This window comes from Acomys russatus, chromosome 19 (genome assembly GCF_903995435.1).
Source record: "Acomys russatus chromosome 19, mAcoRus1.1, whole genome shotgun sequence".
Taxonomy (NCBI): Eukaryota; Metazoa; Chordata; class Mammalia; order Rodentia; family Muridae; genus Acomys; species Acomys russatus.
In genome coordinates, this window is record NC_067155.1 from 17,034,625 (window position 1) to 17,059,280 (window position 24,656).

Below are 24,656 nucleotides of genomic sequence, written 5' to 3' on the forward strand. Positions count from 1 at the left end.
CAGGGTTAAATTCCCAGCAACCACATGGCGGCTCACAACTGTCTATAACTCCAGTTCCAGGGGAATTTAACGCTCTCACACTGACATATATGGAGGTAAAACACCAGTGCACATGAAATAAACAAACAAAACGACAAAAGCCCAAACAAGTCTGAAGCATTGACGGCTTCTAAGATTAGAAAGAGACAGAAAAGAGGAAAGCATAGAAACAGAGATATAAGACAGAGAGATGGAAGGAGAATTGCCAGAGAAAAAGAAGACAAAGAAGGACAAAGCTAATCTGAGAGTCATGGAAAGTAAGAGTCAGTCTTGGCGTCAGGCACGACACGTTCGAGGGTGACGTGAGTGACTCAGCACACCGTGGAGCCAATTTTTTGAGAAAGAAAAAAAGAAAAAGGAAAGGAAAGAAAAAAAAAAAAAAAAAGCAGGCTGAGGCCAAAAGTACAAAACAGGTGTTTTAATTGAAAATTGTATAAAAAGGCAAGAAATGTGTCAGGAGACCCAGGACTGGACCAAGCCAGGCCCAGGGCGCTGGTGGGAGGGGCTGAAAATGACGGGAGCAGTGAAAGGCACCCCTCTCTGTCTGTCCATCCTAAGTCCTGACAGTCTGATGTCCTTGCACAGGTGCAGTCTAGAGGGAGGCAGGCGCGCTCTGGAATCTCCCAGCGCGCAGGCGTAGTGGGAGGCCAGGCGCAGGTGCTCAGGCCCGGGGTCGCGCAGGCACGCAGTGATGTGGCTGGTGCGTGGGTGCGAATCCTGGACGGCAGACACAGCGGAAGGAACCATCAGTGTTGACACAGCGCGCGTTGACGCAGAGTGGGGAGGGTCCCTCGGTCTCATCACACTCGTTGATGTCTGGCGGAGGGGATAGAAAAATGTTACCCATGTCCAGGAACGAGCGGCCCATCACCCCGGGCCTTTGAGGTAGAGCATCAGGGATGCCAGCGCCTGGCCTGCGGACTGCAACCTGCTGCCTGTGAGAGCCTAAAAGGGTGGTATAGCAGCTCTGTGCTTTGGCGTGCAAGATGGAGGGGCTGGGGGCGTGGCTCAGCGGTGCAGCACTTGCCTACGAAGCATCAAGCCCTGGGGTCCACTCCTAACACAGCGAAACAAACAACATCTGCAGGACTGTTTTCCGATTCAGGCAAGCCCCCCACTCCCCCACCCCCGCGCGAGCAAGAGTTAATTTACTCCCTCTAGGATGGTCGGGCCCATGTCTGTTATGAAGTCCTTTCTTGGAAGTTCCTAAGCACCCTGTCTGGTCAAGCTCGCTTTTATTTCCCCCCTCCCCTCTCCTGCCCTTCCTCACCAACGCAGGACATGCGGGTGATGTCCAGGCGGTAGCCATCAAAACAGTCGCAGGTGAAGCCCTCGGGAACGCGTACACAGCGGCCGTGGGCGCAGCCGTCCAGGATGCCGCATTCCTCGGCCTCCAGGCCCTCATAGGGCTCAGACAAGGCTCCTGCAGAGAACACGGGCAGCCTCAGACAGATCTCTGCGTTAGGTCACTTTGAGACTGGAGATAGGTCGCTTTGTCTCCTTCCTCCTTTGCCCCTGGCTTCCCATCCTAACCCGTCCTTCCCGCTCACAGACTGCAGGGGGCGCTGTGGCAAGACAGGGGACTATGTTCATTTTTCCCCTAGGTTTTGCTATACATCCTAAGGCTGGCCTCAAACTTGCAGCAGTCCTCCTGCCTCTGCCTCCCGAAGTGCTGGGATTACAGGCAAGAGTCGCCACTCCTGCTTTCCAGGTGCTTTTGTACATTTCTGACCCCGTGCGCCTCTGCCTTTGCTTTCAGCATACCCCTTCTTCTATTTTTTGGGTCTGTTTGGTTTCTCTGACCCGAACTGCTCACCTGTATAACCTCCACGCTCAGAGGACTCCTCAGGCTCTGGGAAGGAGCCACGGGTGTCTCTGGACCGGTAAGGCCAGCCAGTGCCTCGGCTGGGTGGGGCAGGCGCCTCAGACTCGCCATAGGGGCCGCCATCGTCCTCAAAGTCCGGCAAATCGAAAGGTGGGGTGCCATAAGGGGCCTCCCGGCGGGCAAAGGGTCCAGGAGGAGGGGGGTAGGGGTCGTAGGGTAACACAGGTGGCGGATACAGATCTGGCCCGTAGGGGAGGCTCTGATACGGTGGGCCTATATCTGGGCCGTATTCATAGGGGAGTCCAAAGCCACCTGGGCGCGCTGGGCCATAGGCAGGGGGGCGCAGCACGTTGCAAAGAGCTTCAAAGTCATCTGTGAACAGAAGCCAGGGCATATACCCCCCATCAGGACCCACCACCACTCACGGAACCTTCCCTGCCCAACAACAGAAGAGACGCTGGGAGGCTTGGGGGGAGGGTTGGGGAGCACGCGGAGCTGGAAAGGCAGAGCTAGGAAGGGGATCAGAGATCTTTGGGGGGCTGTGGTGGAGTCTTGGTACTCGTGTGTCAGGGGCCCAGGCAATAAGTGTTAACATCTGTTAGTGCTACGAACAGAAGAGTTACAAGGCAAATAGTGTGTGTGTGGGCAGCTGCTATTGAGATCCAAGAGTCCAGGAGTTTGGAGAGGGGTGCTTCACAGGTTGTGTCTTGAGGGTCTAGAACTCAGGAATTTAAGGTGAGAGACCCCAGGGCTGGACCTGTGGGACCTGCTGATTTGGGACTTGAGATATCTGTTGCTAACGCTTAGAAGTCTTTAGGATTGCGACCGAGATTTTGGGACAGGCTGCAGCACACGGAAAGATTCCAAGAGGTCCTTTGGGGTCACTGTAGGGCTGTGTGGTACCTGAGTCCTGGGCAGGGCAGAGGGCACAGTCCATGCCCCAGGCTTCGCCGTAGAGACAGCAGCACTCCGTGTAGGTGGCCTGCCTGTCCAGTCGTGGGCGGCTGCAGACGAGGTCAGGCCCCACTTCCTGCCAGCACACTCCCAGATTGTCATCTAAGGGCAACGACAGGTTGCGTCCGTGCAGATCGGCACCCCGGCCCTCCCACATAGGCCCAGCTCTATTTTCCAGAGGGTTCTGTGACATGGGGGCAGCTATTACCCTTCCCTGAGCGTTAGTTTTGTTTTGGTGTTTCAGGAAGGTCAGAGTGGCTCAGAATTTGTGGTCCTCCTTCACGTAAAAAAGGAGAGGAGGGGCTGGAGAGATGGCTCAGAGGTTAAGAGCACTATCTGCTCTTCCAAAGGTCTTGAGTTCAATTCCCGGCAAACCACATGGTGGCTCACAACCATCTACAACGAGATCTGGCGCCCTCTTCTGGCCTGCTGGCATATATGCAGGCAGGATATTGTATAAGTAATAAATAAATAAATCTTTAAAAAAAAAAAAAAAAAAAAAAAAAAAAAGGAGAGGAACTTGGGGCCCAAGAAATGTGTGTGGGTACACATGGCAAGAAAACGAAAGATTGAGGTTATCGCCAGGCCAGGTTACCTCAAAGGGAGCTGTAAACTCCTCTCATTGCACACCTGTAATTGCAGCCATTAGAAGGCTGAGACAGGAGATTTTCTATGAGTTCCAGGTCAGCCTGCCCGGACTACAAAATAATAGTGATTTGGAAAACAAAAAACAAAACAAAACAAAACAAAAAGTAAACCAGTTTGGGGAAGGCATTGTGGCTCAAGGCTTTCATCCCAGAGCCCTAGAGACAGAAGTAGGCGGGGCCTTCATGAGTTCCTGGCCAGCCTGGGCTACATAGTGAGCTGCTATATTAAAAATAAAATAAAATAAAATAAAAGCGAAGCAAGCAAAAAGTCAGACTCTGAGCCCGGTCAGGAGCTAGGGGCGTGGCCTTGGAGGAGTGCAAGGCTTCAGGCACTTGCTGGAAGCCAGGCCTAGTAATGTAGGGGCTGGGAGTCGGGGGTGGAGCTGGGCGGGCCCGTGGGCGGGGTTACCGAGGCTCTGGCTCTCGTTGGAGACGCAGCGTCGCCGGGAACCGTCCAGCACCAGTGGGGGCTCGCAGGTACAGTGGTAAGAGCCCACCGTGTTGACGCAGCGGCCACCTTCACAAGCCGGCTCCTCGTCGGCGCATTCGTCATTATCTAGGAAGGCATGGTGGGGAGGGAGGTGTTGGGGGCGTGTAGAGGTGGGGGGGAGAGCGGTTACCAGGATGTTCCCTTTCACATTTCCCCAGCTCACTGACAGGGTGATGGATGCGGTCTAGACTTCGGAAGGACTTCCTGCTGGGACGGCCACATTTCTATTTGGGGCTGGCACCGCCAGAGTTGGGGGAGGGCGATGGGGGGGGGGGGGGGGGGGGCTCGTACCAACACACTCCAGCCGCTGTGCGTGGTAGTAGAACCCGTTGCTGCAATAGCAAGAGTAGCCCGGGGCGGTGTTCACACACACGCCACTCTTGCACACCTGGTCCTGGAAGAGTTGGCATTCATCCACATCTGTAGGAAAAGGTGGAGAGAGGTGAGGGCGGCGGTGGGGGGTGTGGGGGGTGCGATCTGAGGGGAGCATGGGATAGTCAGTCACCACAGGGGAACACAGCAAAGGTACCCAGAAGCCGAGACAAGGAAAACTGGAACCAGAAGGCAGGTGAGGAGGAGAGAGAGAGAGAGAGAGAGAGAGAGAGAGAGAGAGAGAGAGAGAGAGAGAGAGAGAGAGAGAGAGGAGAGAGAGAGAGAGAGAGAGAGAGAGAGAGAGAGAGAGAGAGAGAGAGAGAGAGAGAGAGAGAGAGAATATGGAGCCAGGTATGTTGGAGCATGCATGAAATCCCAGCAGTCAGGAGGTGAACGAGAGTTTGGCAGAGGCAGGCGGATCGCTGTGAGTTCGAGGCCAGCTTGGTCTACAAAGTAAGTCCAGGCCAGCAAAGGCTAACACAGAGAAACCCTGTCTCAAAAAAACCAAAACCCAAAACAAACAAAAAAGAAAATGCTTGGCTAATCTGGGCTCCCTCACCCTCTACACAAAACCACAAATTAAGAAGGAGAAAAGAAAAGGATGGGACACCGGGGTGGTGCTGCTCCTGCTGCGGCTGAGGGTGGGTAGGGGCTGAAGTCCCTTACCTCTCCGGGCACTCAGGTCTCCGCTGGGCACCAGGTAGCCCCGGCCGTGGGGACACAACGACTGGTATTCAGCTGCACACAGAAGCAAGGATGAGGCAACTCAAGCCACCAGCCCTGTCTGATCCCTCTGGCTCTAGTCCGCCTACCAAGCGCTAAAGCCTCAATCCTAAATGCATCTCCTTTCCAGGCTCCATACCCTGTATTTCTTTCTTTCTTTTTGAGACAGGGTCTCTCTGTGTAGCCTTGGCTGTCCTGGACTCACTTTGTAGACCAGGCTGGCCTCGAACTCACAGCGATCCGCCTGCTTCTGCCTCCCCAGTGCTGGGATTAAAGGCGTGCGCCACCACCACCCGGCCCATACCCCTGTATTTCCACCCAGAGCTTGAGCCCCGTGTCTCCCCAACAGCCCATGCCCACCTGTCTCGGTGCCCGGGCACTGCTGGATGCGGCAGCCGCTGCCCCAGCCTTCACCCACAGTGCAGCAGCACTCCTGCCACGTCACATTTCGGGCCAAGATATTGTCACACGCATCTGGAGCTGCTGTGTCAAAGTAGCACTCCCTACGCCCGCTGCTCACCGGACCCTGCCTGGGAGGGCTCGGTCTTCGGGGTGGCGATGGGGGTGGAGGCCTGGCTGGAAGACCGGGGCTGGCAGGTGCGTGGGGCTGCGAGCCTGGGAATGTGCCTGAAGAAACAAATGACTTTAGGGCCGGGCAATGGTGGCGCACACCTTTAGTCCCAGCACTCGGAGGCAGAGGCGGGCGGATCGCTGTGCGTTCGAGGCCAGCTTGGTCTACAAAGCGAGTCCAGGACAGCCAAGGCTACATAGAGGAACCCTGTCTCAAAAAACAAACAGGGGCTGGAGAGATGGCTCAGCGGTTAAGAGCACTGACTGCTCTTCCAGAGGTCATGAGTTCAATTCCCAGCAACCACATGGTGGCTCACAGCCATCTGTAATGTGATCTGATGTGCATTGTATACATAATAAATAAATAAATCTTAAAAAAAAATACTAACTTTAAAAAACAAACAAACAGACAAACAAACAAATGACTTTAGCCAGCGTCTCCTACTCTCCTATGTCAGTGATGAGGGAAACACTGGCCACCAGTTTCAGAACAAGACCAGTTGGAGTCCCCTAGTTCCCTACAAAAAGGCCTGTGTGCCTATGACCCAAGCTGTTGCCATTTGTATGAGTGAATGGCCCCAGCACCCCAGAGTTCTCAGCAGAATAAACAATCTTCGCGCATGCTACCTGAGTCTGAGGAAGTTTTCTTTTTCTTTTCTTTTCTTTCTTTTTATTTCTTTATTGCATATGAGTGCTTTATCTGCAGCAGAGGGCATCAGATCCCATTATAGATGGTTGTGAGCCACCATGTGGTTGCTGGGAATTGAACTCAGGACCTCTGGAAGAGCAGGTGGTGCTCTTAACCACTGAGCCATCTCTCCAGCCCTAATTAATTATTATTTCGTAGGCCAGCCTTGCCAGAAACTTACAGAGATCCTCCCGCCTCACCCTCTAAGGGCTGGGACGACAGGTGTGAGCCACTCTGGCCAGGGTCATTTTGGCTACTCGGTCACTTTCTTCGCTAACACTATCTTGCCAGTCCCAGGTGTCCCCTCAGCTATCGGACAGGTGGGGACCGGTGATCTCTTGTGCTCTCCATGTGCCTCTCTGGGTCGTCACACACAGTTCGTCCCAGTCCAGGCTGGATCCAGCACATCCCCAACCGGGCATCCTCACGGCCTGCCCACACGGCTCTCAGATGTCACCCACCCACCGTCCCCTCCCGACTCAAGGCCCCTGCTTTGGCCCAGCCCTGTCCCCTCCTGCTCTGACCCTTCCACTCTGCAGCACTTTCCCATAGCATCCCCAGGGAGATTTCAAACTTTTTTGTTTTTGTTTTTGTTTGTTTGCTTGTTTGTTTTTCCAGACAGGGTTTCTCTGTGTTAGCCTTGGCTGTCCTGGACTCACTCTGTAGACCAGGCTGGCCTCGAACTCACGGCGATCCGTCTGCCTTTGCCTCCCGAGTGCTGGGATCACAGGTGCATGGCATCACACCCAATGATTTCAGACTCTTGGTGGAAACTGGTCTAGGCCGCTACATGCCCTGAGGAAAAGTCCAATCTTCTAAAGCAACTGCCTGGAGCATTAGTGAGGCACATCATCTGGGTATGTCTGTGAAGGCATTTTTTGTTTCAAAAGGACTTCCAGAAGACCCAGGGCAGCCTCGCAGGAGGGATAGGGCCCTGGGCTGAATACAACATCTCTTCTCATGATGGCCTGAGCATCTCCTTTTTTCCTCTGTCCGACTGTTATTAGCTAGGGATAGCTCTCTCTTCATTAGCTTTCCCCCCCACTACTTGTGCATACCAGGCAAGATCTTTATTGCTGAGCCACGCCCCCAGCCCCTCACTGGGGGATTCTAGGCAGGGGCTCTACCACTGAGCCACAGGCCCAGCCCCTCACTGCGGGATTCTAGGCAGGGGCTCTACCCCCGAGCCACACCCCCAGCCCCTCACTGGGGGATTCTAGGCAGGGGCTCTACCACTGAGCCACACCCTTAGCCACTCATTGGGGGATTTTAGGTAACTGTTCTACCGCTGAGCTATACTCCAGCCTTTCACTAGTGGGGTCTAGACAAGCACTCTGCCACTGAACTCTGTACACCTAGCCATCACTTACTTTCAATTTGAGGCAAGGGAGGCCTCACTAAGTGGCTCAGGATGTCATTGATCTCTCTTTGTATCCTTGCACTTTCAGTCCCATCTCATACTTTTGAGTAGCCACAGGCCTTACGGCACCTGGCTTAGCTCTCCATTGGACTTGGAGACCATCAGCACAGAGATTAAGCCGCTCTGCCTAACACGGTGTTCCGGATGCAGAGCAAGGGCCTGAACACACTGATTGCTCTATGTGGACCTCCCAAATGATGGAATCTAACAGAGTTCAGGTCAGGATCTAATTCCCTTGAATAGATCCAGTGTCCACGTCAAAGGCTGGAGCCTGCAGCTCAGTGCAGACCACCTGCCTGTTATCCACGTCATCCCGGATGTTCTGAGGGTGTTTGTATTTGTTTAAAGGAATAGCATTTAGCCGGGCCGTGGTGGCGCACGCCTTTAATCCCAGCACTTGGGAGGCAGAGGCAGAAGGATCGCTGTGAGTTCGAGGCCAGCCTGGTCTACAAAGTGAGTCCAGGACAGCCAAGGTTAACACAGATATACCTTGTCTCGAAAATAAATAAATAATAAAAAAACAAAAACAAAAAAGGAGAAAAGAAACAGGAGAATTAAAAGCTGGAAAGAGGGCTCAGCAGTTAAGGTTACGTGCTGCTCTTGCAAAGGAGTCAGTTAGGTCCTTAGCACCCATGTGCCTTCTGGGCACTCACACAGACTGCACAAACACCCACTCTCCACACACACACACACAAATAAATAAATAAATAAACAAACAAATAAATAAATAACTTTATAGAACCACTTTAAAGACTGAAATAAATAATTAAAAGCTTACAGAAACATATGACCAATGGAAGACACCAACAGATACACACACACAATACATAAACACACACATCACATACACAATACATACACACACACACACACAATACACACACCACACACACACCACACAGACACACACCACACACACACACACACACACACATGGTTGAGTCACAGGAGCAGTAGGCCTTTGTTCGGCAGACACATAAATCTTACCTGCAGAAGACCGTGGGGGAACACAGCGTCCAGTCATGGGGTCAAACTCCTCGGGGCTGGTGGGGCAGACACACAGGAAGGAGCCTTCAACATTTTCACACAGGGCGGAGCCACACACCCCCTGCAGCGTCTCACACTCATTCACGTCTGTGAACGGGAAATACAGCAGGCGGGAGTCCGTGTTATTAACTTCTGTGGTCGGAGAAGTCCAAGATTTTAAATATAACAGATGGGGCTGGAGAGATGGCTGCCCTTGCTGAGAACCTAAGCTCAGTTGCAAGCACCAGCACAGTGGTGGGTGTAACTCCAGTTCCTGGAGATCTGGTGCCCTCTTCTGGCCGCTGCAGGAACTGCATGCATGTGGTGCTGATAAACACTATACACATAAAATGAAAATAAAAATAAATCTTCACAGCCGGGCATGATGGCGCACACCTTTAATCCCAGCACTCGGGAGGCAGAGGCAGGCGGATCGCTGTGAGTTCGAGGTCAGCCTGGTCTACAAAGCAAGTCCAGTACAGCCTGGGCTACACAGATAAACCCTGCCTCAAAAAACCAAACCATCCAGGCAGTGGTGGTACAGGTCTTTAATCCCAGCACTCAGGAGACAGAGGCAGGCAGATCTCTGAGTTTAAGGCCAGCCTGGTCTACAGAGTGAGTTTCAGGAGAACCAAGGCTACACAGAGAAACCCTGTCTTGAAAAACAAAAACAACAAAACCCAAACAAACAAGAAAAGAAAACAACAAGCCCCCAAACCAATCCTCCCCTGCTAAAAAAAAAAAAACATTTTAATCTTTAGCCCAGGATGGTTTGGAACTCCTTATATAGCCCAGGCTGCCCTCAGACTTGTAGCAATCTTCCTGCTTCAGTCTCCTAGGGATAATATTTTTATTTATTTATTATTATGTATACAGTGCTCTGACTGCATGTACACCTTAGGCCAGAGATCAGATCACATTATAGATGGTTGTGAACCACCATGTGTTTGCTGGGAATTGAACTCAGGACCTCCGGAAGAGCCATCAGTGCTCTTAACCTCTGAGCCATCTCTCCAGCCCCCTCCTAGGGATAATATTAAAAACAAGCACCATTACACTTGGCTCACAATATAAAAAAAATTTAAAGATGTATTTGTGAGTGTGTCCGAATATGTTCGTTTAGTCTTGTTTTTCGAGACAGGGTTTCTCTGTGTAGCCTTGGCTGTCCTGGACTCACTTTGTGGACCAGGCTGGCCTTGAACTTACAGCAATCCGCCTGCCTCTGCCTCCCGAGTGCTGGGATTAAAGGCGTGCGCCACCACGCCCAGCTCGAATATGTTTGTATGTGCGCCGTGTTTGTGATTCCTGTGGAGACAGAAGATGCTAGACCCTTGGGAACTGGATTGTAGATGGTTGTGTGTCGCCACGTGACGACTGGGACCGGAACCCGCGTCCTCTGAAAGAGCAACGAGGACTATTAACTGCTCAACCAACTCTCCATCTCCTGGAATGGATATTTCTTAAAAGCCCAGACTCAACATGTTGTCTACTCTTCTTGTGGTTAGAAGCCCTAACTTTTTCCTTAGTTCTCTGAGCTTCCAAGTCCGCCCCAGGCAACGTGAGCACAGCCAAGTCTCCTCCACTGGAGCAGAACCAATCAGGATACGGCGATTCTCCGGGTCAGCCGCGGGCAGTGACCTCATCACGCCAATCAAAAGCAGTCTTGAGACTTCAGGTTCCCCCCCCCCCCACACACACACTTAGCTCTACCGCTGACAGCCCACCTGTCACAGCCAAAAAACAAACCCAGCAGAGGGAGACAGACAGCTTTGCTGCAGTTCTTGGCTCCAGTTACATGCCATTTTCACTCCTTTCTCTCAGCTGTTTTTTTCCTTAAATGTCTATGAGTGTCTGCTTGTGTGTGTGTGTGTGTGTGTGTGTGTGTGTGTGTGTGTGCGCGCGCGCGCGCGCGCGTGCGCGCACCTGATGCCCTCAGAGATCAGAAGATGGCATCCTATCTTGGAGTTACAAACAACTGTGAGTCACTACGTGGGTGCTGGGAACTGAACCTGGTTCCCGTCAAGAGCAGCAAGTGCACTTTAAAAATAACACATATGGGGTTGGGGATTTAGCTCAGTGGTAGAGCGCTTGCCTAGCAAGTGCAAGGCCCTGGGTTCGGTCCTCAGCTCTGGGAAAAAAAAAAAAAAAAAAAAGACAAAATAACAAAAGGACCAAAAAATAAAATAAAAATAACACATATTTTAGCCAGACGGTGGTGGTGCACCTTTAATCCCAGCACTCAGGAAGAAGAGGTAGACATTAGAGGCCAGGACAGCCAGGGCTACAAAAAGAAACCCTGTCTCAAAACCAAAATAAATAAACATGAAATAAAACAGATACGCGTTTGGCGGGGAATGGTGGCACAGGTCTTTAACCCCAGCTCGCAAGGGCTGAGGCAGGTGGCTCCATGTGAGTATAAAGGTAGACAGTGAGTTTCAGGCCAGACAGAGTTAGACGGCGAGATCCTGCCTCAAGAAGCAAGGAACACACACAGACACATTTGGGGGCGGGGGAGATGGCGGAAGACCCAGGTTCTTTCCCAGCACCCAGTTGGCAGCTCATAGCTATCCAGAATTCCAATTCCAGGGGATCTGCCACCTTTCCTCTAGGCATCAGGCGCACGCGTGCTACGCAGACACACACCCAAGCAAACCATACACATAAAATAAATAAACAAATCTGTATATCTGGGCTGGAGAGATGGCTCAGAGGTTAGGAGCGACGCGTGCTCTTCCAAAGGTCCTGAGTTCAGTTCCCAGCAACCACATGGTGGCTCACAGCCATCTATGATGTGATCTGATCTCTGGCCTAAGGTGTACATGCAGTCAGAGCACTGTATACATAATAAATAAGTAATTAATTAATTAATTAATAAAATGTGATCTGATGCCTTCTACTGGCCTGCAGGTATGCATGGAGGCAGAGCACTGTATAATAACATATACATAAATCTAAAAAATTTTTTTTAAAAATCTGTATATTTATCTACACACCTACACACACACACACACACACACACACAGCCCTGCCTGTCCTGGAACTCTCTCTGTAGACCAAGCTGACGTCAAACTCAGAGATTCCCCTTCCTTTGCTGCCCAAGTGCTGGCGTTAAAGGTGTGGACCACCTCCTTCACCCGGCTATATAGTGTTTTTTTTTTTTTTCAATCAACTATGCATGCATGTGTGTCTATGTGTGGGTGTGTGTATGTGAGTGCAGGTACCCTCAAAGGCCAGAGGTGACAGATCCCATGCAGCTGGAGTTACAGGCAGTTGTGAGCCTCCTGACACGGCTGGGAATCAAACCGTCCTCTAAAACAGCAAGGCACGCCCTTAACCACTGGGCCGCTCCTTCACTTCCTAACACGTCCTCATGGGTTAATGGTAGAATGCTTAACTACCATGCATAGGGCCCAGGTTCCATCCCCACTGCTGCAAGAAAAGGAAGTGGCGGGGGAGAAGGCAACAGCCACAACAAAACAAAAACAAGCAAAGCCACTGAGAAATGTTACTTTAAGGCCAGTCGGGCTACATAGTAAGAACCTGTCTCAGCTGGGCGGTGGTGGCGCACGCCTTTGATCCCAGCACTCAGGAGGCAGAGGCAGGCGGGTTGCTGTGAGTTCGAGGCCAGCTTGGTCTACAAAGTGAGTCCAGGACAGCCAAAGCTACACAGAGAGACCCTGTCTCAAAAACAAACAAACAAACGAACAAAACAAAAGAATACATTTTAACACACACAAAACAAACAATCAAAAACCTAGTTGAAGCCAGGCATGGTAGCATACGCCTTTAATCCCACACTCAGGAGGCAGAGGCTGGCGGATCTCTGAGGCAAACCTGGTCTAAAGTCTGAGTTCCAAGACCGCCAGGGCTACAGAGAGAAACTCTGTATCAAACAAAACAAAACAACAGCAGCTAACTGAGGGGCAGGAGAGATGGCTCAGTGGTTGAGAACAGTGGCTGCTCTTGCAGAGGTCCCAGGGTTCAGTTCCCAACACCCACATGGTGGCTCCCATCCATCTATAACTCCAGTTCCAGGGCCACCCAATGCCCTCTTCTGACCTTTGTGGACACCAGGTACAAACATGGCCCATATAAATACATGTAGGAAAACTACTCACAAAATAAAATGAATAAATCTTAAAACAAAAACTCAAAAACTAACTGAGTAAGGATTCTGTCCCTTGATTCTTTTTGTTTGGAGACAGGATCATGCTTTGTCACCCAGGCTAGCCTGGAGCTTGCTTTGCTTTTGGTTTTGTTTGGTTTTTGGTTGTTTGAAACAGGGTTTCTCTGTGTAGCCTTGGCTGTCCAGGACTTGCATTGTAGACCAGGCTGGCCTCGAACTCACAGTGATCCACCTGCCTCTGCTTCCCAGTGCTGGGATTAAAGGCCTGCGCCAACACTGCCCAGCTAGCCTGGAGCTTGCTATGTAGCTCAAGGCTGTCCTCGAACTCACAACGACCACCTTGTTTTTGCCTCCCAAATGTTGGCACTACAGAAGCGAGCCACCACGCCTGGCTCAGTACGACAGTTTTAACTGGTATTTCTCGGACCCAGAACTAATTCTGCAACCCTAGAGCTCACATTTCTCCAGGAGAGTGAAGGAGGGCAGGGATGGACCAACCTCTTCCCTCGCTGGTCTCACCCACCCCTGCAGTGGCCCCTTACCCACGCAGTGACGCCCATCGCGTGCCCCCTCGTAGCCTTGGTCGCAGACGCACTGGAAGGAGCCAGGCAGGTTCTGGCACATGGCATGGGCCCCGCAGAAGGACCGGTTCCGGCACTCGTCCACATCTGCAAGCATTGGCAGTCGGTTTCAATAAGGTCATCTCTAAACCTCGAATCCCCTCCACACTCCACCCACTACCCCGTGACCGCCCACCTTGGCACCCGCCCCCTGGTGTGGGCTGATAGCCAGGGTCGCAGGCTGGCACGCAGCGGTAGGAGCCAGGGGTGTTCTCGCAGCGCTGCGCGCCACAAATGGCAGAGCCGTATTCTTGGCACTCGTCCACATCTGCAACAGAGGAAGGAAGAGCAGAAAGGAAAAGAGTCAAAGGGGGGAGGGGACGGTGGGAGGCGGGGAGCGGGGGCGCGGGTCCTAATGCCACTTCCAGGGGCCAAGATCGAGAAGTCCCTGAGCCTGGTACTGGGCGAGTCTAGTAGCTCTTACGTCCTTGCGGCCGTTTCTCAAACAGCTCACACGGGGCCCCACCTCGGAGGCCTTTGTTCATACTGTTCTCTCTGCCAGATGCGTCCCCATAACTACGTGGACGGCGTGGTCCTTACCGCTCCTTTCATCGATATATCAAAGTTAAGGCCACTTACTCAGTCACCCTGAGCTATATCCCTTCTCCCACTGTTATCACGTCTGCCCGTTTCTTTTTCTTTTCTTTTTTTCTTTTCTTTTTTTTTTTTTTTTTTGGTTTTTCGAGACAAAGGTTTCTCTGTGTAGCCTTGGCTGTCCTGGACTCGCTCTGTAGACCAGGCTGGCCTCGAACTCACAGCGATCCGCCTGCCTCTGCCTCCCAAGTGCCGGGATTAAAGGCGTGCGCCACCACGCCCGGCCGCTTCCTTCCTTCCTTCCTTCCTTCCTTCCTTCCTTCCTTTCTTTTGTTGAGAATTTCACATGAATTCTGTATTTACATCACTTCCACGGATTCTTCTCAGTGCTCCGATTAATCTGCCGTCCTCCCCACACCCTTCCAAATCCTTGGCCTCTACTTCCTCATTTGCCTGTTTACTTGTTTATTTATTAGCAAAGTATCTAGGTAGTCCTGGCTGGCCTGGAACTCATTACGTAGACCAGGTGGACCTCGAATTCCAACCTCTGCCTTCCTCTGCCTCTGCAGAGGTGACTAACGCTATATGCCACCACGCCCAGTTTATTTTTCTTCAATTTTCAATTTTGTCAGAGTCTCGTGTGGACCAAGTTGGCCTCGAATCCTCCGTAGCCAAGGATAACTTTAAGCGCCCCCTCCCTCTTTTGCCTCCACCTCCCAATTACTGGGATCGTAGGAACGGATGCCACCCTGGCTACCTAGTCTCCTTTTAAAGTTAGCATTAGTTTTTATTTAGGGCCACATAGCTTAGGCTATTGGCCGAGGGTGACCCTAAATTTTGGATCCTCCAGCCCTCCATCTCTTAAATGCTGAGACCACAGGGCAGCACTCAGTCTCCGCATTTATCTAGTGCCTATCCCCCGGCATGGTGCACTCGAGGCAGGCACCCCACCAACTGAGGGGCCTTCTCTGTCTCACATCCTCTTTCTTAGGCCCGCTTAAAGCTGGCCGTGGAGGAGGCCTATGCTTGTGATTCAGAGGCATGCGTTCTGGTGCATGGCTAGAATTCAGCACCAGGAAGGCTGCGGCAGGAGGATTGCTGCAAGTTCCAGCCAAGTATCATATTCTACAATAGTGAATTCCAAGCCAGCCAGTGCTACACACACACACACACACACACACAGAGAGAGAGAGAGAGAGAGAGAGAGAGAGAGAGAGAGAGAGAGAGAGAGAGAGAGAGAGAGAGAGAGAGAGAGAGAGAGAGAGAGAGAGAGAGCCTGGACCACACAGCACAATACTGTCTCAACAAAACAACACCCCTGACAATTTATATGTATATATAAAAAAATCACTGTGTAGACAGTGACCATCCTGCAATGCAAATTCTACACCAACAGGGATTTCTGTGTGTCAAGGCATCAACAGCACCTGGCATACAGAAAGGGCCTCATAGCCGGGCGTGGTGGCGCACGCCTTTAATCCCAGCACTCGGGAGGCAGAGGCAGGTGGATCGCAGTGAGTTCGAGGCCAGCCTGGTCTACAAAGGGAGTCCAGGATGGCCAAGGCTACACAGAGAAACCCTGTCTCGAAAAAACAAAAAAACAAAAACAAAAACAAAAAAAACCCACAAAAAACAGAAAGGGCCTCAAAGTTACCTGTGCAACAATTCCTGAATTTATTTACACAGTTACCCCCCCCATATTAGCTCAGAGAGGGCAGGTCCCCTCCCCAAGACAGGGTTCCTTGGTGTAGCCTTGGCTGTCCTGAAACTCGCTCTGTAGACCAACCAGGCTGGCCTCGAACTCACAGCGATCCGCCTGCCTCTGCCTCCCGAGTGCTGGGATTAAAGGCGTGCGCCACCACCGCCCAGCTGAGGGCAGGAGTTTCTGTTTTGTTCATTTCCTGCTCTGGCCACAATGTTTGGCACTCGGTGGCTGTGTATTGAATTCTTGGTCATTAAGGACTGAGAACTTGGGAAATGAGGTGTTTGTGGGTCAGAGGTTTAGCCGCTGGGAAGAGAATGCAGCTCATAATAATTTTGTTTCATGGACTATAGAAAACGCTGATCCAGGGGCCGGAGAGACGGCTCAGAGGTTAAGAGCACTGACTGATCTTCCAGAGGTCATGAGTTCAATTCCCGGCAACCACATGGTGGCTCACAACCATCTCTTCTGGCCTGCAGGCAGAATGCTGTATACATAATAAATAAATCTTTAAAAAAGAAAAAAAAAGACAAGAAAAAAAAAAAAAAGAAAGAAAGAAAGAAAGAAAATGCAGATCCACACGGCACCTCTTCCCTCAAAATAGATACAGCAATTAACTAAGGGGGAGGGTTTCTAGCGGGCCCTGATTCCTGATAAGAGACCCCAACGCCATAAGAAAACAGACACACAGCACTGGCTAATTTCCTCCGCCAGAGAGCAATGAGGAGGGAAAGGAAGTGTTAGCGGTGGAACCTTTCTTTCCAGGTTTTTGTGACATGGCATTTCTCCTCTGGCTCTCAGGGGAGCAGACTCCCACAACCTGTCACAGAGTTGGGAGTCGGGGGTAGGGGTGCGGATCTGTCTTACCATCACAGGTTCCCTCTGGGCCAGGGTGGTACCCAGGATCGCAGTCCCGCACACAGCGGTAGGAGCCCGGAGAGTTTTCACAGCGCTGAGACCCGCACAGGGATGGTCCCCGTTCACGACACTCATCAATGTCTGAGGATGAAGGAGAGGAGTCGTAAGAGGGAAGCCCCACCCCCACCCCCCATCCTCCCACCCCCATCCCTTCACTCCCACCCCCTGGAGCCAAAGAGGGTGCAGGAGAGTGAGGAGAGAGAAGCAGAGGGGAGGGGAAAAGAGGAAAGGGCGTGAGACGAGCCGGGAAGGCAGGAGAAACAGGGAAGCCGCAGGATGAGGCCTTCACCAAGGCAGGAGGCAAGATCTGGGCCAGCCCGGTGTCCGGGAGGGCAAAGGCACTCGAAGGAGCCGTCAGTGTTGGTACAGATACCGCTCTGGCAAAGGTCCTCCTCACTGCACTCGTCCACGTCTGGAAGACAAGGGGGACATCGGAAACCCAGGCCCACCTCCTCCTCCGCCTAATAGTCTAAGACACGCCCCCTCCAGCTCTCCCATCTGGACTCTCCAAGCTTCAAAGCCCTGAAGGCTTCACCCAATCTGTTCTAGGCCCCGCCCACTGCCCAAGGAGGTCCTTCCTGATTGCTACCCAGCTGTCAGACTCCAACTTTTCCTGACAGGTCCTCTTCTTCCTCCTTTCCCTGCCGTGAGCCCGCCCTTTCAGCGCTCAGATACAGCCTGGGGACTGACCTACACAAGATGCCCCGCGAGGTCCAGGGCGGTAGCCAGGGGCACAAGTGCAGACAAAGGAGCCTTCCGTGTTGAGGCACTCGCCGTGCGGGAAACAGAAGTCACCTTCCAGACACTCATTAATATCTAGGGCACACAAGAATCAGGGATGGAGCCGGGCAGTGGTGGCGCACGCCTTTAATCCCAGCACTCGGGAGGCAGAGGCAGGCGGGTCGCTGTGAGTTTGAGGCCAGCCTGGTCTACAAAGCGAGTCTAGGACAGCCAAGGCTAACACAGAGAGACTCTGTCTCAAAAAACCAAAAAACCAACCAAACAAACAAACAACAACAACAACAAAATCAGGGATGGACCCTTGGTCTCCCCGCCCCCCCCCGAAGTAAACCCCACCCATGAAGCTGTCACCCTGACACACAAGTCACAACCTTGAAGATTAAATTGCTCTGAAATCCATTACTCTCAATTCATTTCACATCTCCAATGGGCTTTGCCCAAGATTCCTGGCCCTACTCCCAGGCTCTCACGCCCGGTCAGCCAGCTAGCTAGCTCACCTGCACAGGGCCCAGGCCGACCCGAGGGCGACCGGTACCCTGGAGCGCAGCTGCAGTGGAAAGAGCCTTCCGTGTTCGTGCACTGGCCGTGGAGACCGCAAGGGGTGCCTGAAGTGCATTCGTCCACATCTGTGGGAGCGGGTTGGGAGCTCAGAAGGGGTTGGTGGGAACGTTGGGAAAGGGGCTCGAATGGGGCACAGAACCTTCCAGGCTTAGAATGCCTAGGGATATGGGTACCTGAGACTACCTCTACCGGGGTTCCTGGGGTCAGGGAAAGGAATTTGGGGGGCAGAAATGAACTAGGGTAAGGGGTGAGGCGGGGTATCATGAACTAGGATTACTGGAGATTTTTGCTGAACAAATGTGTCAAAGTTGGCTGGAGTCAGAGGTTACAGCCTGTTGTGAGGGGGTGAGTGTCAGGGTCAAGGGTCATGCACCCAATTAAATCCCAAGGAAGAGATTCTGAGCAGGGGTGCAGTCGGACGGTGACCCAGAATTAAAAAAAAAAAATAATAATAAAAAGGTCAGGATTGTAATCTTTGTTGTTGTTTTGTTCTTGGTTTTGTTTGTTTTGGCACAATCAAATTTAGGGTCACAGGCCACATTTAGGGCCAGGAATGTATTATTTCTGAGAGTCAAGGTCAGCTGGTTGTCAGCAAGGGTCAGGTCAGCACCAAAATGCCCCAGTTGAGTCACGTGTTCCTAGGCTACAGAGACAGGAGTTACCCAGGGTGGGTCAGGGGGGACATGGACTCAGAGTCAAACTTGGGAGTTGCGGTCCACGAAAAGAGATCGAGGTGCAGGTCAAGTTAAGGTCATCGATCAGGTCAAAGGTCAAAATCTGAGTGGTCATGGGGGCTGGAGAGATGGCTCAGCAGTTAAGAGCACTGTCTCCTCTTCCAGAGATCCTGAGTTCAATTCCTGTCAGCCACGCGGTGGCTCACAACCATCTGTACTGAGATCTGATGCCCTCTTCTGGCCTGCAGTTAGAGCACTCATATACATAAAATAAATAAATCCTAAAAAACAACACACATACACACACACACACACACACACACACACACACACACACACACACACCTCTGAGTGATCAGGGTTAAGATACAGGTCCCACCAAGGCCAGCCTTTAATTCCAGCACTCAGGAGGCAGAGGCAGGCGGATCGCTGTGAGTTCAAAGCCAGCCTGGTCTACAAAGTGAGTCCAGGATAGCCAAGGCTACACAGGGAGACCCTGCCTCAAAGAAACCAAAAAGAAAAGAAGAGAAAAGAAAAGAAAAAAAAAAAAAAGATACAGGTCCCAGGTCCCATCTAGACCCGTCTCACCAATGCATCTGCCACGGTGCAGATGGTGGCCAACAGGGCACGCCCGGCACTGGAAGGAGCCTGGTGAGTTCACACACTCCTGCCCAGGGCACGCCAGGTGGTTCTCACACTCGTCCACATCTGGAGAGTGGGGGGTGAGAGTAGTCTTGAGGAAGTGGCCCCATGCCTCCTCACCCGGCCCCACGCCTCCCTCCCTCCCCGGCCTCACCCTCGCACTCGGAGCCGGCAGAATTGGGTTGGAAGCCTGCAGGGCAGACGCACTTGAAGCTCCCTTCTGTGTTCTCACAACGGCCGTAGGCGCAGGGCGAGGGGCTCCGGGCACACTCATCCACGTCTGGGCAGAAGAGGCAGCTCAAACTGAGGAACAGGTCTGCGCCCCCTCCCCACTGCCATCCCCACCTACCCCCAACACTCCATCTCCTGCTCTAGTCCATACTGGCCTGAAACTCACACTAATCCTCCTGCTTCGGCCTCCTTAGTGCTAGAATTACAGACAGGAAACACCTTGTTAACCAGCAGTCCTTTTTTTTTTCCCTTCCCTTCCCTTTTCTTTCTTTCTTTCTTTTGAGACAGGGTTTCTCTTTGTAGCTCTGGTTGTCCTGGAACTCACTCTGTAGACCAGGTTGGCCTCCAACTCAGAGATCCACCTGCCTCTGCCTTCCAAGTGTTGGGATTAAAGGCCTGCGCCACCCTTCACCCCACCCCTGCCCCTGCACCCCAACCACAGGCTGCATCCCACTCTTGAGCCAGCCTTCTGAGCCTTGCTAGGCTGCTTCCTCCTTCCAGGAGGACAAAGTCAAACCCTGTTCACCCAATTAATAGTCTTTCTAGCTGCTGGGGAGACCGTGATAGTGCCTTGTGTTCCTAAATAAACACTTCTTTTTAAAATTTAAACGGGAGGAGGAGTAGGCATTGATTATAGGTAGACGCCCTTAATACCAGCACTCAGGAGGCAGAGGCAGAAGGGATCATGAGTTCAAGGCCACTATGTGAGGGAAAGGTGCACTCTCAGTTGGAAGGAAGGGAAGAAGACATAATTTGCCCAGACTTTTCCAGCTTTCTCAACACTCCACTTACTCGGCCTCTGTCACTGAGCCCATTCTAAGTAAGGCCTCTCTACTTCCAAGTAATGTCTCTCTCCATGCCGCACAGCGAGCCGAGGTGCTGCAGGCATGGGCCCAGCACCCTCACCTTGGCAAGGGGCCCCTGGTCCTCGGGAGCGGAAGCCAGCTGGGCAGGCACAGTGGAAGGAGCCCGCGGTGTTGTCGCAGCGGCCTGGCCCGCAGGGCGGAGGCCGTTGGGCACATTCATCCACATCTTCTTCACACGCCGAGCCGCGGAAGCCAGGCGGACAAACACAGCGGAAAGAGCCCGGCAGGTTTTCGCAGGCTCCGCGGCCACAGAGGCCTGGGCTCTGGGTGCATTCGTCCACATCTGCTTGGAGCAAGCAAACCCCCGGGGGGGGGACGACGATGTCTCTGGTGTGATCACGCCTCCTCACCCCCCCCCGCACCCCCCATCCCCCCAGAAACACCATGCTACCTGCATGAGCTCAATCACTTTTTCTTTCCACCCTCCCTTATCTTGTTTTCCAGCATATTCTGGTTCTTCATCTTCCACCAATCCTAACCGAGTTGTATGGTTGGTTCCAGTAATTCTGCCTCTCGGGTCCCCATGAACGGGGCTACATTTATCTTCCGTAACTCAGCCCCCGCCCCTCCCCAATCACATCTCCATCTGATCCGGGTCATTTGGCTTTCGGATCCTGGTCTACATTCCTGCCCACCCCCCCCCCCCCCGCCCTCCATCAGTAGGCCTTCCTTTGCTCCATTGCTCAGTTTCTCCAACCTCATCTCACTGTACTTTAACACTCTTCTTTTCTGTCCCCCTCCCAGAGCCTCACCCTGGCAGCTGGCTCCGTGCGGCGCTGCCTGGTACCCGGCTGGACACACACATAGGAAACTCCCTGGCGTGTTCTCGCAGCGCCCGCGGTCACACGGCGGCGGCACGCGGTGGCACTCGTCCACATCTGTGGGCAGAACCCAGAGGCTAGGACTGTGGCAGACAGACACAACAGTCCCTGAGGGACAGGAGGCCAGGGGAGGAGCGACAGGGGGCAGGGCAAGGGCGGGGCGAAAGCTAGGACCAGACCAAGCCTGGGGGCGGAGCCAATGAGGTAGGCGGAGCTACCCACTCTAGGGTAGGCTTAAAAGCAAAGGCGGTGCGCGATTCTCCGAGGTTTAGTACCAGGGCTGGTTGGGCCGAAGCTGGGAGCAAGATCGTGGGAGGGGACAAATTCGGAGAGAGCAAGGATCTGGGCAAAGGCAAGGGAGGGAAAGGAAGTCAGGGACAAGGCCAGAGAAGGAAGGGGCCGTTTGGGGTGAGAGCTGGAGTGGAATCAGGGGTCGTTGTCAGGTTAAGCGCAGAAATTGGAGAACTTGAACAGGGCCTGGGGGGGGCGGGGTGTCGGGGGGCGGGCGGGAGCTAACCCAAGACAGGGAGGGCGGAGCTAGTGAGAGCACAGCTAGGATTTTGCACAAAAGCTACAGCGCACTGAAAGGAAGGGCCAGGTTAGGTGCAGAGCAGGGGTGGAGCCTAGCTGATCTTGGAGGCGAAGACGCGAGCCGGCATAAGCTGTTCTGAAGAGAAAAGATCCAAGCGGGAGAGCAGCCCGGGGGCTGGACGGGCGGGATTCTCACCCAGGCACTCTGCACCCCTCGGGCCTGCTCGGAAGCCGGTGCCGCACACGCAGCGAAAGCTCCCCGGTGTGTTCTCGCAACGCCCAGGAGCACAGGGCGTAGGAACGCGGCGACATTCATCTATGTCTGAGGACAAGGAGCAGCTAGTTACGTGGTGGCCAGGCAGAGGACTCTCCACCCCAGGCCCCGGGCTCCGCTGAAGCCCCTCTGCCCAGCTCACCGATGCAGCGACTGCCCTGGGGACCGAGCCGGAAACCTGGGTCGCACACACAGGTGTAGCCACTTGGCCGAGGAACGCAGCGTCCGGGACCACAAACTTGGGGATTTCGCTGGCACACGCTGGAGGACGGACCTGGGGAAGCCAGCGAGGCAGGTTCCCACAACTCTGAACTTTCTGTCCCTTCCATCCCAGAATAGTTCCCTTAGTTCCTCTGGCGGGGGGGGGGGATCATGTTGTCATTTACTCTTATTATCTGTTAGAATTGTGTTACAGTCTGTCTACCTGTGATGTCACTGTTTACCTGCCAGGGGGCGTGGCCCTGCCCTGGGCCATATAAAAGACTTCCTCCACGTGGCTAACCCACCTCTCTACTTTCCTCTTTTTTTTTTTTTTTTAAACCTTTCTCTCTCTCTACTTTTTTTAAAAATCTTTTTACCTCTCTCTACCTTTCACTACTTCTTTATTTTTCTCTCTCTACTTTTCTATCTCTTTCCTACTTTCTCTGTCTCTCTTCTCTCTCTCTGGGGTACCCCTTCCCCCTTTCCTTCTCCCCCCCCCATTTTCATCTAATAAAATCTGTATCACATAATATCTGCCTGGTACCTTATATCCTAACATCCACATTAATATATATATATATATATATATATATATATATATATATATATATACACATATATATATATATATATATATATATATATATATATATATAAAACAATCTCTGCCTGGATCCGCCCACAATGACACTCACATATCTCATACTCCAGGTGTATTTTCTTGATGCCCGTTTTTCAGGATAGGAACCCGTGTCTCGGGATTTAGCTGTTTGCTCATTTAGCAGAAAACTGGAGCCTAGCTGTAACTCTCGTACCCAAGGGAGCCGCTGCTCAACTCTGCAAATTCCTACCTGGCCTCATCCTTCCTTATCTCTTTCCCAGCACCTTCGCTCTGAAGCCTTTCCCCACAGAAATTCACAGTATCTTGGCTAACACCCTAAGCTTCCTATGACACCTGATTCAGGAATCTCTGGACCGGTCCAAGCAGGGATGCTGGGTAGCGGAAATTCAGGCCGAGGCCGGGGTTCAGGCCGAGGCCGGGGTTCAGGCCGAGGCTGGGGTTCAGGCCGAGGCCGGGGTTCAGGCCGAGGCTGGGGTTCAGGCCGAGGCTGGGGCTCAGGATGAGGCTCAGGCCGACGAGTGGGCAGAAAGCCTGGTAAAGAAAGAGCATCTGAATGAAGATCTTAATTTTGGTTTTTGCTCCCAGCCCCCCGACCCCTCCCCTCCTTTCTGTCTGCTTTAAGCAGCACTCGGAAAATGTCACCCGCTCCCTCTGGGAGTCATCTTACCAGTGGATGGTCGAGCAGTGGCTGGTGGGGCCCGTGGATGAGTGAAGGGCATCCGGGGTAGATCGTGGTTCAGGGGTCTGGTGTTGTAACGAAGGTCGGAGGCTGAATAGTGGTACCCAGGGCCAGCTGGACAGATCTCCCGGAAACCCTCTGGGAACAAGGCCAGGAGAGGAGACCAAGTGAGCTCTTAGTTGTGAGCAGGGCTTAGGAACAAAGCTTGACCTGAGTTAGTGTCAGGAGTCTGCCTTATATGCTGGATGGACCGACCGAAAAAATAACATGTTTGAGAAGCCACTGAGAGGTTTCCTCTTTTGAGAGGGTGGCCATCTGTTCTGGTCACCTAACTTTAAAGTGGTGTGTCTCGGGATGGGTGTGGCTAAGGGCGTGGCTTTGGAGGTGAAGTCCAGGACCATGCACTCCAAAGTCAGTGGCCAGAGAAAGTGAGTATAAGAATTTGAACGCTAGAGAGACCCTGTCTTGAAAAGAAAGAAAGAAAGAAAGAAAAGAAAAGAAAAGAAAGAAAGAAAGAATTCGAACGCTGTCTGGAGGTTAAGGGGTCAGAGGATGTGGAGCGGTGACCAAGGTTTGAAGCCGCTGTGGGCGGGGCCTATACGGAGTCTGGGTGTGTCTGTTAGGAAGGGATGGATGACGTGGAAGGACTAACTAGCTCACCTGAGCCATAGGGAGGGCAGAGCTGGCAGCCCCGGCCCCAAGCCTTGCCCACACGGCTACAGCAGCAGATCTGTTTGGTGATATTTCGGAGAATGGGCAGCGAGCATCCGCCGTCGTGCAGCACTCGGTAGCAGGGCCCCTTGGCTTCCGAGATCACGTGTTGGGCTGGGGGGGATGGGAGGAAATTCTTGAGGGACTGGTGGGAAGTACGGGGGAGGGGGCGGGTGGGGGGCTGTCGCGGGACTGGTCCCAGAGAGGATTTGGTGAGTGGGTGGGAGGAGCGTTTAGGGAGGTCTGGGGAGGGGGGGTCTGAATGAGAGCTGAGAGAGCCCAGGGCTTGAAGTAAGACATAAGTATAAGAATCTGAACGCTGTCTGGAGGTTAAAGGGGTCAGAGAATTTGGAGGTCTTTAAAGGAAGTCAAGATTCTGGGAGTCTGGGGTGTGTGGCTGTAAAACGTGTTGGGGGGGGAGGCCTCTGAAATTATCGCCAGAGACCTG

General features: G+C 52.7%; 1 protein-coding gene across 1 annotated transcript in view; it reads right to left on the reverse strand.

The window, feature by feature from the left end:
* Positions 1-630: 630 nt before the first annotated feature.
* Ltbp4 (latent transforming growth factor beta binding protein 4) overlaps positions 631-24,656 on the reverse strand; it is a 29,421-nt gene continuing 5,395 nt past the window's right edge. The window contains exons 7-30 of the mRNA XM_051162661.1: positions 24,158-24,322; positions 23,486-23,635; positions 23,152-23,349; positions 22,138-22,269; positions 21,918-22,043; positions 21,122-21,247; positions 20,410-20,652; positions 19,427-19,552; positions 19,219-19,338; positions 17,893-18,021; positions 17,345-17,470; positions 16,944-17,066; positions 16,604-16,735; positions 13,637-13,768; positions 13,423-13,548; positions 8,716-8,862; positions 5,411-5,677; positions 4,994-5,065; positions 4,247-4,375; positions 3,875-4,021; positions 2,768-2,920; positions 1,856-2,236; positions 1,310-1,462; positions 631-855 (exon numbers count right to left, since the gene is read on the reverse strand). Of these exons, the coding sequence (XP_051018618.1) occupies positions 701-855; positions 1,310-1,462; positions 1,856-2,236; positions 2,768-2,920; positions 3,875-4,021; positions 4,247-4,375; positions 4,994-5,065; positions 5,411-5,677; positions 8,716-8,862; positions 13,423-13,548; positions 13,637-13,768; positions 16,604-16,735; positions 16,944-17,066; positions 17,345-17,470; positions 17,893-18,021; positions 19,219-19,338; positions 19,427-19,552; positions 20,410-20,652; positions 21,122-21,247; positions 21,918-22,043; positions 22,138-22,269; positions 23,152-23,349; positions 23,486-23,635; positions 24,158-24,322 (3,758 nt within the window). The 3' untranslated portion in view covers positions 631-700. The remainder of the gene's footprint in view (positions 856-1,309; positions 1,463-1,855; positions 2,237-2,767; positions 2,921-3,874; positions 4,022-4,246; positions 4,376-4,993; positions 5,066-5,410; positions 5,678-8,715; positions 8,863-13,422; positions 13,549-13,636; positions 13,769-16,603; positions 16,736-16,943; positions 17,067-17,344; positions 17,471-17,892; positions 18,022-19,218; positions 19,339-19,426; positions 19,553-20,409; positions 20,653-21,121; positions 21,248-21,917; positions 22,044-22,137; positions 22,270-23,151; positions 23,350-23,485; positions 23,636-24,157; positions 24,323-24,656) is intronic.